At 54.1% G+C, this 14,855-nt stretch overlaps 1 protein-coding gene across 5 annotated transcripts in view; it reads right to left on the bottom strand.

Moving 5' to 3' along the window:
• Nucleotides 1–14,855, bottom strand: part of LOC129395249 (granulocyte-macrophage colony-stimulating factor receptor subunit alpha) — a 90,448-nt gene that overhangs the window by 17,577 nt on the left and 58,016 nt on the right. For 4 of the 5 annotated variants that reach the window (XM_055106248.2, XM_055106249.2, XM_055106250.2 and 1 more), the window contains exons 10-12: nt 7,681–7,816; nt 4,285–4,381; nt 1,934–2,015 (exon numbers count right to left, since the gene is read on the bottom strand). In XM_055106248.2, coding sequence (XP_054962223.1) covers nt 1,934–2,015; nt 4,285–4,381; nt 7,681–7,816 — 315 coding nt within the window. Of the gene's footprint in view, nt 1–1,933; nt 2,016–4,284; nt 4,382–7,678; nt 7,817–9,245; nt 9,519–14,855 lie in introns of those variants that run through there. The other variant, XR_010111226.1, reaches the window with a different exon arrangement.

Here is a 14,855-nt window from a genome sequence, read left to right as displayed (position 1 = left end):
TAATCAGTCGAAGGTCTAAAGGGGGAAGGGTGGGCCTCATCTAATCCGTCGAAGGTCTAAAGGGGGAAGAGTGGGCCTCATTTAATCAGCTGAAGGTGTAAAGGAGAAGAGTGGGCCTCATCTAATCAGTCAAAGGTCTAAAGGATAAAAGCTGAGGTTCCCCGTACAAGAGTTTTATTTCCTTTTTAAAAATTTCATCTCCCACTCTGAGAATGCAGGACGGTTCTGCCTCTGGGATGAGCATCAGCCCTGGCCTGACTTTCCAGCCTGCCAGCCTACTGCAACATAAGACGCAGTCCCTGAGCCGGAGAGAGGTGGGTGGGAGAGGAGCGCCACTGGGGTCTCAGGGTGGAGGTCACATGGTTTCTCGCCCTTGTTCACCCTCTCTGGGCTCTCGCTGAGACTAAGTCCGACTCCTCTGTCTTCCCTGTCTCTCTCGGTCTCTCTGTGTCTCTTTTCTCTGCCTCCCTCTCTGTCTTTTTCCTCTATCTGTCTCTCTTCCACTCTCATCCCTTGGTCTCTGTCTCTGTCTCTCTCTCTCTCTCCCCTGTCCGTGTCCACCTATGTCTCTCTGTTTCTCTGTCTTTTTCTCTTTGTCCCTGTCTCTATGTCTCCTTCTCCCTCTCTCTCTCTCTTTTTCTGTCTGTGTCTTTCTCTGTGTCTCTGTGTCTTTGTCTCTCTCCCCTCTCTTTGCCTCTGTTCCTCTCTGTCTCTCTCCTCTCCCTGCTGGGGATGATTTTTTTGTTTTGTTTTGTTTTTGATAGAGAGTTTTGCTCTTGTTGCCCAGGTTAGAATGCAATGGTGCGATCTCGGCTCACTGCAGCCTCCGCCTCCTGGGTTCAAGTGATTCTCCTGCCTCAGCCTCCAGAGTAGGTGGGATTACAGGTGTGCGCCATCACACCTGGCTAATTTTTGTAATTTTAGTAGAGACGAGGTTTCTTCAGGTTGGTCAGGCTGGTCTCGAACTCCCGACCTCAAGTGATCCACCTGCCTTGGCCTCCCAAAGTGCTGGGATGACAGATGTGAGTCACCGCGACCGGCCCCCGCCTGGGTCTTTATGTTTGTTGTTTATCTGTCTCTGTTTCTCCATCTGTGTCTCTCTGATTGTCTTTTTCTCTTTGTAGGTCAGTCTTGCTCTCTGTGTGTGTCTCTCTCTCTTTCCTTCTCTCTTTTCTCCCTCCCTCTCTCTGTTTCTCTGTCTGTGTGTCTGCCTTTGTTTCTGTCAGTCTGTCTGCCTGTTTGTTTCCCTCTCCTTTGTGTCTTCTTCTCATTCTCTTCTACATTCCTCTCTCTCTCCTCCATCTCTCTCCCTCCATCTTTCTCTGCCTCTGTCTCTTGTCTCTATTTCCGCCTCTCCTCTCTACCTTCTTTTTTCTTTTGAGATGGAGTCTCACTCTGTCAGCCAGGCTGGAGTGCGGTGGTGCGATCTCGGCTCACGGCAACCTCCGCCCCCTGGGTTCAAGCCGTTCTCCTGCCCCAGCCTCCCGAGTCACTGGGATTTCAGGCGTACACCACCACGCCCAGCTAATTTTTTGCATTTTTAGCAGAGATGGGGTTTCACCACGTTGGCCAGGCTGGTCTCGAACCTCTGACCTCAGATGATCCACATGCCTCAACCTCCCAAAGTGCTGGGATGACAGGCATGAGCCACCATGCCTGGCCCTCTCTACCGTCTTCTCCTCCTTTTTTTGACCACCACCCTGCCTCAGTTTCTCCTGATGGAGCTCACAGAGATGACTCTGACCCCAACCCTGGAGAAGACCCCGACCCGGGAGAAGGCCCAGGAATGGGATACAGATTCCAGCCACACCGGTGGTGACGCTGCGGTCCCAGCTGGTGGAGAAGCAAGATGGTCGACACTCAGAGGCCGTGTCCCACGCTCCCCACTCCCCACCTTCCATCCCAGTTCACTGCTCCGCCCACCCCTGCCTACCTCGTCTTCCACCTCATGGTTATCATTCAGTTTGTCTTTGATCTGTGGAACTGGCGGGAACAGCCGCTGTATCCTAAGGAACCTGAGACACAGAGAAAAAGTGTGAAGAGAATGAACCCCGGGTCACCAGAGTTCCTTGCATCAACGCCCTGTGCCGAGGGATGCTACGTGCAGGGTGTCTGCGCTCAACTATGCAGAACTTCACTAAGAATCACCAAGTGACGAAAATCTTAAGGAACTAGGCCGGGTGCAGTGGCTCACACCTGTAATCCCAGCACTTTGGGAGGCCGAGGCGGGTGGATCACTTGAGGTCAAGAGTTCGAGACCAGCCTGGCCAACGTGGTGAAACCCCGTCTCTACTAAAAATACAAACATTAGCTGAGTATCGTGGTGCTTGCCTGTAATCCCAGCTATTCAGGAGGCTGAGGCAGGAGAATTGCTTGAACCTGGGAGGTGGAGGTTGCAGTGAGCCGAGATTGCACCACTGCACTCCAGCCTGGGTGACAGAGTGAGACCCCATCTCAAAAAAAAAAGAAAAAGAAAGAATCACCAAATGACGAAAATCTTAAGGAACTAGGCTGGGCATGGTGGCTCACACCTATAATCTCAGCACTTTGGGAGGCCGAGGCGGGTGGATCACCTGAGGTCAAGAGTTCGAGACCAGCCTGGCCAACATGGAGAAACCCCGTCTCTACTAAAAATACAAAAATTAGCCGGGCATCGTGGTGCACGCCTGTAATCCCAGCTACTCGGGAGGCTGAGGCAGGAGAATCGCTTGAACCTGGGAGGTGGAGGTTGCAGTGAGCCGAGATTGCAACACTGCACTCCAGCCTGGGCAACAAGAGCAAAAGTCTGTCTCAAAAAAACAAACAAACAAACAAACAAAAAAACCACCTCCAACCCAGAAACCACGCTCTTCAAGGCTGGTGGGATCAAGGCAGGTGTTTCCCCTCTGGAGCTCAGCCCTTCAACATCAGTGACCTCAGACTCCCTGAAGCTGCCCACAGCTGACTGCCTGTTCCATTCCCATCCCTGTGCCCGAGGGGCTGAGGGAAGATTCTAGAAAGATTCCCTGTGAGCATCACTGTGCATTCCTGTAGGATCTCCCATTTTCTCCATTCTTTTTGTTTGTTTTGAGATGGAGTCTCGCCCTGTCACCCAGGCTGGAGTGCAGTGGTGCAATCTCAGCTCACTGCAAGCTCCGCCTCCCGGGTTCACGCCATTCTCCTGCCTCAGCCTCCCGAGTAGCTGGGACTACAGGCGCCCGCCACCACACCCGGCTAACTTTTTAGTAGAAACGGGTTTCACTGTGGTAGCCAGGATGGTCTCGATCTCCTGACCTTGTGATCCACCCGCCTCGGCTTCCCAAAGTGCTAGGATGACAGGCGTGACGCTGTTCTAAGAGACAGAAGAGGAGACACAGACACAGACGAGGAGGTCACGTGGAGACGGAGGGAGAGACGGCAGTGACGGGGCCACAAGCCCAGGGACGTAGGGAGCCTCCAGGATCTGGGAAAGGCAGAAAGGATCATCCCTTACAGGCAAAAGCCACAGGACACAGGAAGATACCGTAACCTTTGTGCCTGCACTCTGTGTTTCTCTCTTTTTATGTATTATTATTATTGTTATTTTTTGAGACGGAGTTTCACTCTTGTTGCCCAGGCTGGAGTGCAACGGCGTGATCTCAGCTCACCTCAACCTCCGCCTCCCGGGTTCAAGCGATTCTCCTGCCTCAGCCTCCCGAGTAGCTGGGATGAGAAGCGCCCGCCACCATGCCCGGCTAATTTTTATATTTTTTAGTAGAGATGGGGTTTCACCGTGTTGGCCAGGCTGGACTTGAACTCCTGACCTCAGGTGATCTGCCTACCTCGGCCTCCCAAAGTGCTGCGATTACAGGCATGAGCCACCGTGCCCAGCCGGGGTCAGTTTTTAAAGTATAATTTATTTATTTACTTACTTACTTACTTGGAGACGGAGTTTCGCTCTTGTTGCCCAGGCTGGAGTGCAATGGCGTGATCTCTGCTCACCGCAGCCTCCGCCTCCCGGGTTCAAGCGATTCTCCTGCCTCAGCCTCCCGAGTAGCTGGGATGACAGGCACCCGCCACCAAACTCGGCTAATTTTGTATTTTTAATAGAGTGGGGGTTTCTCCACGTTGGTCAGGCTGGTCTCGAACTCCCGACCTCAGGTGATCCTCCCGCCTCGGCCTCCCAAAGTGCTGGGATGACAGGCGTGAGCCAACACGCCCGGCCAAGGCTGTGTTTCTCTTTCTCAGAGACAGAGACTGGACAAAGCGCTTTCCTCCCGGCCTGGCCTGTTTTCCTGGGGGAGGCCCAGGTGTTTCACAGGTTACCTTTTAAAGAGGAAGCCGAGGATGATGCCACAGACAAGGGTTCCCACGATCAGGAGCACGTAAATGTACACAGAGCCGAGGTTCCCGTTGTCAGAACCTAGAGAGACACACAGGTTTGCGTCTGCGGTGAATCGTTGACAGACATGTGAAAGGAAATTAAATCTCTTCGGGTGTCCAAATGCATTTAGCCAAAGGGAACAGTCAAGCTGAGAACTGGGTCCAGCAAACCTGCCTCCCTCTTTTTGGTTCTTAAGTAAGATGGCTCTGAGATGAAAGCAACCTGCCTGCCCTATGTTTTGCCCACAAGGAAATTTCTGCTGAGCTGTTAAAACTTCGCCACCATGGGCTGGATGCGGTGGCTCACGCCTGTCATCCCAGCACTTTGGGAGGCTGAGGCGGGAGGATCACCTGAGGTTGGGAGTTCGACACCAGCTTGACCAACATGGTGAAACCCCATCTCTCCCAAAAATACAAAAATTGGGCCAGGCACGGTGGCTCACACCTGTCATCCCAGCACTTTGGGAGGCCGACGCGGGAGGATCACCTGAGGTTGGGAGTTCGAGACCAGCCTGACCAACATGGTGAAACCCCGTCTCTCCCAAAAATACAAAAATTGGGCCAGGCACGGTGGCTCACACCTGTCATCCCAGCACTTTGGGAGGCCGAGGCGGGAGGATCACCTGAGGTTGGGAGTTCGAGACCAGCCTGACCAACATGGTGAAACCCCGTCTCTCCCAAAAATACAAAAATTGGGCCAGGCACGGTGGCTCACGCCTGTCATCCCAGCACTTTGGGAGGCCGACGTGGGAGGATCACCTGAGGTTGGGAGTTCAAGACCAGCCTGACCAACATGGTGAAACCCCGTCTCTCCCAAAAATACAAAAATTGGGCCAGGCACGGTGGCTCACACCTGTCATCCCAGCACTTTGGGAGGCCGAGGTGGGCGCATCATCTGAGGTCAGGAGTTCGAGACAAGCCTCACTAACAGGGTGAAACCCCGTCTCTACTAAAAATACAAAAAAATTAGCTGGCCATGGTGGTGGGCGCCTGTAGTCCCAGCTACTCAGGAGGCTGAGGCAGGAGAATAGCTTGAACCTGGGAGGCGGAAGTTGCAGTGAGCCGAGATCGTGCCATTGCACTCCAGCCTGGGTGACAGAGTGAGACCCTGTCTCAATAAAAATATTTAAAAAATGGCCAAGCATGATGCATGTCTGTAATCCCAGCTACTCAGGAGGCTGAGGCAGGAGAATCGCTTGAGCCTGGGAGACGGAGGTTGCAGTGAGCCAAGATCGTGCCATTGCACTCCAGCCTGGGTGACACAGTGAAACTCCATCTCAAAATAAATAAATAAATAAATAAAAATAAAAATACAAAAATTGGCCAAGCGTGATGCATGTCTGTAATCCCAGCTACTCGGGAGGCTGAGGCAGGAGAATCGCTTGAACCCAGGAGGCAGAGGTTGCAGTGAGCTGAGATCGTGACATTGCACTCCAGCCTGGGTGACAGAGTGAGAGTCCGTCTCAAAAAACAAAAAATAAATAAACAAAAAAACATTTCTTACAGGTGCAGTCACCCCGGCCCACCAGACACGAATGCACCTCTGATCATCCCTGTACCCCGTTTTGTCTGTGTGATCTGGGAGGTAGAGGTGCACCACTGCACTGCAGCTCACATTTTTTCTTCTGTACCCTTTGTTGAGGTGAAAACCGCATACTTCTCAATATCCTGTCCCTTCCCCTTTTCAATTTGGAGCCCTCAAAATCGTCTTCAGAGAAAAGCATAGACCTGTCTCCTGGGCGGCCCAGACCTGGCTTTGAAGAGAGCTTCCCCGGACGGACACCGTGGCTCATGCCTGTCATCCCAGCACTTTGGGAGGCCGAGGTGGGCGGATCACGAGGTCAGGAGATCGAGACCATCCTGGCTAAAAAACGGTGAAACCCTGTCTCTACTAAAAAAAAAAAATACAAAAAATTAGCCAGGCGTGGTGATGGGCACCTGTAGTCCCAGCTACTTGGGAGGCTGAGGCAGGAGAATGGCGTGAACCCAGGAGGTGGAGCTTGCAGTGAGCCGAGATTGCGCCACTGGACTCCAGCCTGCGACAAGAGCGAAACGCCGTCTCAAAAAAAAAAAGAAAAAAAGAGGGAGAGAGCTTCCCCTTGGCCAGGGAGCCGGAATGGTGATGGTTTGACTGGACAAAGACTGACTGATTGTTTCCCAGTGGGGCAGAGGGAGGTGTGGCTTTAGGAGGGCTATCAGTGGGGTCCTTCTCTGGCTATTAAGGGATTCTAGCTCATCCACCCTGAAAAAAACACCAGCAAAGCAATGTTGCATGACCCCGTATGAGTATGAGACCACCTCCTTCTACTTTTTCTTTTTCTTTTTTTTTTTTTTGAGACAGAGTCTCACTCTGTCACCCAGGCTGGAGGGCAATGGCGTGATCCCAGCTCACTGCAACCTCCACCTCCCGGGTTCAAGTGATTCTCCTGCCCTCAGCCTTCTGAGTAGCTGGGACTACAGGCAGCCGCCACCACGCCTGGCTAGTTTTTGCTTTTGTTTTTGTGTTTTGTTTTTGAGATGGAATCTTGCTCTGTCGCCCAGGCTGGAGTGCAGTGGTGTGATCCCAGCTCACTGCAACCTCCGCCTCCCGGGTTCAAGTCATTCTCCTGCCCTCAGCCTCCCGAGTAGCTGGGATTACAGGCATGTGCCACCATGCCTCGCTAGTATTTTTTTTTTTTTGAGATGGAGTCTCACTCTGTCACCCAGGCTGGAGTGCAGTGGCGTGATCCAAGCTCAGTGCAACCTCCGCCTCCCGGGTTCAAGTGATTCTCCTGCCTCAGCCTCCCGAGTAGCTGGGATTACAGGCACCTGCCACAATGCTGGGCTAATTTTGTATTTTTAGTAGAGACGGGGTTTCACCATGTTGGCCAGGCTGGCCTCAAACTCCTGACCTTGTGATCTACCTGCCTCGGCCTCCCAAAATGCTGGGATTAGAGGTGTGAGCCACTGCACCCGGCCGAGTTTTTGTATTTTTAGTAGAGATGGGGTTTCACCATGTTGGCCAGGCTGGTCTCAAACTCCTGACCTCCGGTGATCCGCCGGCCTCAGCCTCCCAAATTGCTGGGATTACAGGCGTGAACCTCTGCACCTGGCCCTTCTCTGGTTATTAAGGGAGCCAACTCATCCGTCCTGAAAAAACATCAGCAAAGCAATGTTGCGGGAGCAAGTACGAGACCACCTCCTTCTTCTGAGCCTCAGCGATAAGCTCAGAGCCTGACACTACTCCCCGCGACGTGCTCAACTCGATCTCAGCGCCCAGGACAGAGCACCTGACCTCTGTGCCTGCTCCAGAGTGGCCGCAGACGGCACAAACATCCCTTACCTCTGCCCAACGCTTACCAAATTCAATGGCTTCACTCCAGGAGCTCCAATTCAAGATGCGGACGTCTGCAGCTCTGATCTTCACACTGTGTTTTGCTCTGGGCTCAGAGCTTGGAAAGTTGTATCTATTTTCCAAATCACCAGAAACATTAATCTTCGGAGGAAAAAAGAAAGTTAGAGATAGGCGTCTTCCTTGTGGGGGAAAAGGTTGCCTTTTTGCGTTCTTCTGTCTTTTAAATTTTTTTCTCCTTTTCTTTTTTTCCTTTTTTTCTTTTGTTTCTACCACTCTGAATGCACTTGGTCTGATCGGGTCTTGGAAGCTAAGCAGAGTCAAGCCTCGTTAGTATTTCGATGGGAGACAAGTTGGGAAAATTTGGGTGATGTAGGCTTTAAATTATTTTATTTTATTTATTTATTATTATTATTTTTTTTGAGACGGAGTCTCACCCTATAGCCCAGACGGGAGTGCAGTGGCGCGATCTCAGCTCACTGCAACCTCCGCCTCCCAGGTTCACGCCATTCTCCTGCCTCAGCCTCCCCAGCAGCTGGGACTACAGGTGCCCGCCACCACGCCCGGCTAATTTTTTGTATTTTTAGTGGAGACGGGGTTTCACCATGTTGGCCAGGATGGTCTCGATCTCCTCACCTCGTGATCCGACCGCCTCGGCCTCACAAAGTGCTGGGATTACAGGCATGAGCCACCACGCCCGGCCTCTTTTATTTTATTTTATTTGAGACACACTCGCTCTGTCGCCCAGGCTGGAGTGCAATGGCATGATCCGGGCTCACCGCAACCTCCGCTTCCCGGGTTCACGCCATTCTCCTGCCTCAGCCTCCCACGTAGCTGGGATTACAGGCGCCCGCCACCACGCATGGGTACGTTTTGTATTTTTAGTAGAGATGGGGTTTCTCCATGTTGGCCAGGCTGGTCTTGAACTGCTGACCTCAAGTGATCCGCCCACCTCAGCCTACCAAGGTGCTGGGATGACAGGCGTGAGCCACCGTGCCTGGCTAAAATTTTATTTTCTGAAACAGAAATTGTTGGCCAGGTGTGGGGGTGGGCGCCTGTAGTCCCAGCTACAGGCTGAGGCTGTAGAATCTCTGTAGGGAGGCTGAGGCAGGAGAATCGCTGGGAGGTGGAGGTTGCAGTGAGCCGAGATCGCACCACTGCACTCCAGCCTGGGGGACAGAGCGAGACTCCATCTCAAAAATAAATACATACATAAATAAATGATTCAGGATTAACAACTGATCTTAACAGACCTTCAGACGGATAGTTTAGCAAGGGATATTAAGATCCCCAAGTCTAGCATACTCATCGGACAGAGGAGGATACTGAGGGTCAGAGTGGCCGCGAGACTTGGTAAATACCTGGCAACAGTACTCACTCTAAAAGCATTTTAGAGGGAGACATAATCTCCTTAGACAGTCACTAGAATATATTCTTAACCCACGTAGAGGAAAGAGGAATAAAATGGGAAAATCAGTAGAACAGGCTGAGCATAAATATTCCAACCATTGGGACATGAAGGTTGAGGCCAAGAGCAGACCCTGCCCAGTGAGAACTATGAGGGGGTCCTCACCCGTCTGAGATCTGCGTCCTCCGGTTCAGGATCCACCGTGTCCACCCCTGGGCCACACTGGCACCAAGAGTCCCATAAACCAAGACTGTAGGGTTATACTGGGTTCGTGGAGACTGTAGGGTGATGCTAGGGTTGTGAGTGGTTCAACTGTATGTCGGGCAGAGTATTCTCCTGTCTACACTGGATCCAGGTAGACGTGGGGCAGGCTCTCCTTCTTGTCTACACTGGGTCTAGGGGGAGGTGGGGCGGGGTCTCCTCCTGATCACACTGGGTCTAGGCAGACATGGGTTATGGGTAGGGGACTATAGGGTTACACCGGGGGTCATGTGGGGTTACACTAGGGGTCGTGAGTAGGGGACTGTAGGGTTCCACCAGAGGTCATGGGTAGGGGACTGTAGGGTTCCACCGGGTGTTGTGAGTAGGGGATTGTAGGGTCACACTAAGGCTCCTGAATAGGGGACTATAGGGTTACACCAGGGGTCATGTGGGGTTACACTAGGGGTCGTGAGTAGGGGACCGTAGGGTTCCGCCAGGGGTCATGGGTAGGAGACTGTAGGGGTCGTGAGTAGGGGACCGTAGGGTTCCGCCAGGGGTCATGGGTAGGAGACTGTAGGGGTCGTGAGTAGGGGACCGTAGGGTTCCGCCAGGGGTCATGGGTAGGAGACTGTAGGGGTCGTGAGTAGGGGACCGTAGGGTTCCGCCAGGGGTCATGGGTAGGAGACTGTAGGGGTCGTGAGTAGGGGACTGTAGGGTTCCACCAGGGGTCATGGGTAGGAGACTGTAGGGGTCGTCAGTAGGGGACCGCAGGGTTCCGCCACAGGTCATGGATAGGGAACTGTACGGTTACACTAGGTGTAGTGACTAGGGGACTGTAGGGTTCCGCCAGGGGTCATGGGTAGGGGACTGTAGGGTTATACTAGGTGTGGTGAGTAGGGGACTGTAGGGTTACGCCAGGGGTCATGGGTAGGAGACTGTAGTGGTCGTGAGTAGGGGACTGTAGGGTTACGCCGGGGGTCATGGGTAGGGGACTGTAGGGTTATGCTAGGTGTGGTGAGTAGGGGATTGTAGGGTTACGCCAGGGCTCATGAGTAGGGGACTGTATGGTTACGCTAGGGGTCATGAATAGGGAACTGTAGGCGTTGTGAGTAGGAGACTGTAGGATTACTCCGGGGGTCGTGAGTAGGGGACTGTAGAGTTACACTAGGTGTGGCGAGTAGGGGACTGTAGGGTTACGCTGGAGGTCGTCAGTAGGGGACTGTAGGGGTCGTGAGTAGGGGACTGTAGGGGTCGTGAGTAGGGGACTCTAGAGTTACACTAGGTGTGGTGAGTAAGGGACTGTAGGGTTACGCTGGAGGTCGTCAGTAGGGGACTGTAGGGGTCGTCAGTAGGGGACTGTAGGGGTCGTGAGTAGGGGACTCTAGAGTTACACTAGGTGTGGTGAGTAAGGGACTGTAGGGTTACGCTGGAGGTCGTCAGTAGGGGACTGTAGGGGTCGTGAGTAGGGGACTGTAGGGGTCGTGAGTAGGGGACTGTAGCGTTACACTAGGTGTGGTGAGTAGGGCACCGTAGGGTTACGCTGGAGGTCGTCAGTAGGGGACTGTAGGGGTCGTGAGTAGGGGACTGTAGGGGTCGTGAGTAGGGGACTGTAGCGTTACACTAGGTGTGGTGAGTAGGGCACTGTAGGGTTACGCTGGAGGTCGTGAGTAGGGGACTGTAGGGGTCGTGAGTAGGGGACTGTAGGGGTCGTGAGTAGGGGACTGTAGCGTTACACTAGGTGTGGTGAGTAGGGCACTGTAGGGTTACGCTGGAGGTCGTCAGTAGGGGACTGTAGGGGTCGTGAGTAGGGGACTGTAGGGGTCGTCAGTAGGGGACTGTAGGGGTCGTGAGTAGGGGACTCTAGAGTTACACTAGGTGTGGTGAGTAAGGGACTGTAGGGTTACGCTGGAGGTCGTCAGTAGGGGACTGTAGGGGTCGTGAGTAGGGGACTGTAGGGGTCGTGAGTAGGGGACTGTAGCGTTACACTAGGTGTGGTGAGTAGGGCACCGTAGGGTTACGCTGGAGGTCGTCAGTAGGGGACTGTAGGGGTCGTGAGTAGGGGACTGTAGGGGTCGTGAGTAGGGGACTGTAGCGTTACACTAGGTGTGGTGAGTAGGGCACTGTAGGGTTACGCTGGAGGTCGTGAGTAGGGGACTGTAGGGGTCGTGAGTAGGGGACTGTAGGGGTCGTGAGTAGGGGACTGTAGGGGTCGTGAGTAGGGGACTGTAGGGGTCGTGAGTAGGGGACTCTAGAGTTACACTAGGTGTGGTGAGTAAGGGACTGTAGGGTTACGCTGGAGGTCGTCAGTAGGGGACTGTAGGGGTCGTCAGTAGGGGACTGTAGGGGTCGTGAGTAGGGGACTCTAGAGTTACACTAGGTGTGGTGAGTAAGGGACTGTAGGGTTACGCTGGAGGTCGTCAGTAGGGGACTGTAGGGGTCATGAGTAGGGGACTGTAGGGGTCGTGAGTAGGGGACTCTAGAGTTACACTAGGTGTGGTGAGTAGGGCACTGTAGGGTTACGCTGGAGGTCGTCAGTAGGGGACTGTAGGGGTCGTGAGTAGGGGACTGTAGCGTTACACTAGGTGTGGTGAGTAAGGGACTGTAGGGTTACGCTGGAGGTCGTCAGTAGGGGACTGTAGGGGTCATGAGTAGGGGACTGTAGGGGTCGTGAGTAGGGGACTCTAGAGTTACACTAGGTGTGGTGAGTAGGGCACTGTAGGGTTACGCTGGAGGTCGTCAGTAGGGGACTGTAGGGGTCGTGAGTAGGGGACTGTAGGGTTACACTAGGTGTGGTGAGTAGGGGACTGTAGGGTTATGCTGGAGGTCGTCAGTAGGAGACTGTAGGGGTCGTGAGTAGGGGACTGTAGCGTTACACTAGGTGTGGTGAGTAGGGCACTGTAGGGTTACGCTGGAGGTCGTCAGTAGGGGACTGTAGGGGTCGTGAGTAGGGGACTGTAGGGGTCGTGAGTAGGGGACTGTAGGGATCGTGAGTAGGGGACTGTAGGGTTCCGCCAGGGGTCATGGGTAGGAGACTGTAGGGATCGTGAGTAGGGGACTGTAGGGTTCCGCCAGGGGTCATGGGTAGGAGACTGTAGGGGTCGTGAGTAGGGGACTGTAGCGTTACACTAGGTGTGGTGAGTAGGGCACTGTAGGGTTACGCTGGAGGTCGTCAGTAGGGGACTGTAGGGGTCGTGAGTAGGGGACTGTAGGGGTCGTCAGTAGGGGACTGTAGGGGTCGTGAGTAGGGGACTCTAGAGTTACACTAGGTGTGGTGAGTAAGGGACTGTAGGGTTACGCTGGAGGTCGTCAGTAGGGGACTGTAGGGGTCGTCAGTAGGGGACTGTAGGGGTCGTCAGTAGGGGACTGTAGCGTTACACTAGGTGTGGTGAGTAGGGCACTGTAGGGTTACGCTGGAGGTCGTCAGTAGGGGACTGTAGGGGTCGTGAGTAGGGGACTGTAGCGTTACACTAGGTGTGGTGAGTAGGGCACTGTAGGGTTACGCTGGAGGTCGTCAGTAGGGGACTGTATGGGTCGTGAGTAGGGGACTGTAGGGGTCGTGAGTAGGGGACTGTAGCGTTACACTAGGTGTGGTGAGTAGGGCACTGTAGGGTTACGCTGGAGGTCGTCAGTAGGGGACTGTAGGGGTCGTCAGTAGGGGACTGTAGGGGTCGTGAGTAGGGGACTCTAGAGTTACACTAGGTGTGGTGAGTAAGGGACTGTAGGGTTACGCTGGAGGTCGTCAGTAGGGGACTGTAGGGGTCGTGAGTAGGGGACTGTAGGGTTACACTAGGTGTGGTGAGTAAGGGACTGTAGGGTTATGCTGGAGGTCGTCAGTAGGAGACTGTAGGGGTCGTGAGTAGGGGACTGTAGTGTTACACTAGGTGTGGTGAGTAGGGCACTGTAGGGTTACGCTGGAGGTCGTCAGTAGGGGACTGTAGGGGTCGTGAGTAGGGGACTGTAGCGTTACACTAGGTGTGGTGAGTAGGGCACTGTAGGGTTACGCTGGAGGTCGTCAGTAGGGGACTGTAGGGGTCGTTAGTAGGGGACTGTAGGGGTCGTGAGTAGGGGACTGTAGCGTTACACTAGGTGTGGTGAGTAGGGCACTGTAGGGTTACGCTGGAGGTCGTCAGTAGGGGACTGTAGGGGTCGTGAGTAGGGGACTGTAGGGGTTGTGAGTAGGGGACTGTAGCGTTACACTAGGTGTGGTGAGTAGGGCACTGTAGGGTTACGCTGGAGGTCGTCAGTAGGGGACTGTAGGGGTCGTGAGTAGGGGACTGTAGGGGTCGTCAGTAGGGGACTGTAGCGTTACACTAGGTGTGGTGAGTAGGGCACTGTAGGGTTACGCTGGAGGTCGTCAGTAGGGGACTGTAGGGGTCGTGAGTAGGGGACTGTAGGGGTCGTCAGTAGGGGACTGTAGGGGTGGTGAGTAGGGGACTGTAGGGTTACGCTGGAGGTCGTCAGTAGGGGACTGTATGGGTCGTGAGTAGGGGACTGTAGGGGTCGTGAGTAGGGGACTGTAGCGTTACACTAGGTGTGGTGAGTAGGGCACTGTAGGGTTACGCTGGAGGTCGTCAGTAGGGGACTGTAGGGGTCGTGAGTAGGGGACTGTAGGGGTCGTGAGTAGGGGACTGTAGCGTTACACTAGGTGTGGTGAGTAGGGCACTGTAGGGTTACGCTGGAGGTCGTCAGTAGGGGACTGTAGGGGTCGTGAGTAGGGGACTGTAGGGGTCGTGAGTAGGGGACTGTAGCGTTACACTAGGTGTGGTGAGTAGGGCACTGTAGGGTTACGCTGGAGGTCGTCAGTAGGGGACTGTAGGGGTCGTGAGTAGGGGACTGTAGGGGTCGTGAGTAGGGGACTGTAGCGTTACACTAGGTGTGGTGAGTAGGGCACTGTAGGGTTACGCTGGAGGTCGTGAGTAGGGGACTGTAGGGGTCGTGAGTAGGGGACTGTAGGGGTCGTGAGTAGGGGACTGTAGCGTTACACTAGGTGTGGTGAGTAGGGCACTGTAGGGTTACGCTGGAGGTCGTCAGTAGGGGACTGTAGGGGTCGTGAGTAGGGGACTGTAGGGGTCGTGAGTAGGGGACTGTAGCGTTACACTAGGTGTGGTGAGTAGGGCACTGTAGGTTTACGCTGGAGGTCGTCAGTAGGGGACTGTAGGGGTCGTGAGTAGGGGACTGTAGGGGTCGTGAGTAGGGGACTGTAGCGTTACACTAGGTGTGGTGAGTAGGGCACTGTAGGGTTACGCTGGAGGTCGTCAGTAGGGGACTGTAGGGGTCGTGAGTAGGGGACTGTAGGGGTCGTGAGTAGGGGACTGTAGCGTTACACTAGGTGTGGTGAGTAGGGCACTGTAGGGTTACGCTGGAGGTCGTCAGTAGGGGACTGTAGGGGTCGTGAGTAGGGGACTGTAGGGGTCGTGAGTAGGGGACTGTAGCGTTACACTAGGTGTGGTGAGTAGGGCACTGTAGGGTTACGCTGGAGGTCGTCAGTAGGGGACTGTAGGGGTCGTGAGTAGGGGACTGTAGGGGTCGTGAGTAGGGGACTGTAGCGTTACACTAGGTGTGGTGAGTAGGGCA

The sequence above is a fragment of the Pan paniscus genome, chromosome X (genome assembly GCF_029289425.2).
Source record: "Pan paniscus chromosome X, NHGRI_mPanPan1-v2.0_pri, whole genome shotgun sequence".
Taxonomy (NCBI): domain Eukaryota; kingdom Metazoa; phylum Chordata; class Mammalia; order Primates; family Hominidae; genus Pan; species Pan paniscus.
The sequence above is the reverse complement of the archived record's forward strand: the minus strand, read 5'-3'. Positions and strand labels throughout refer to the sequence as shown.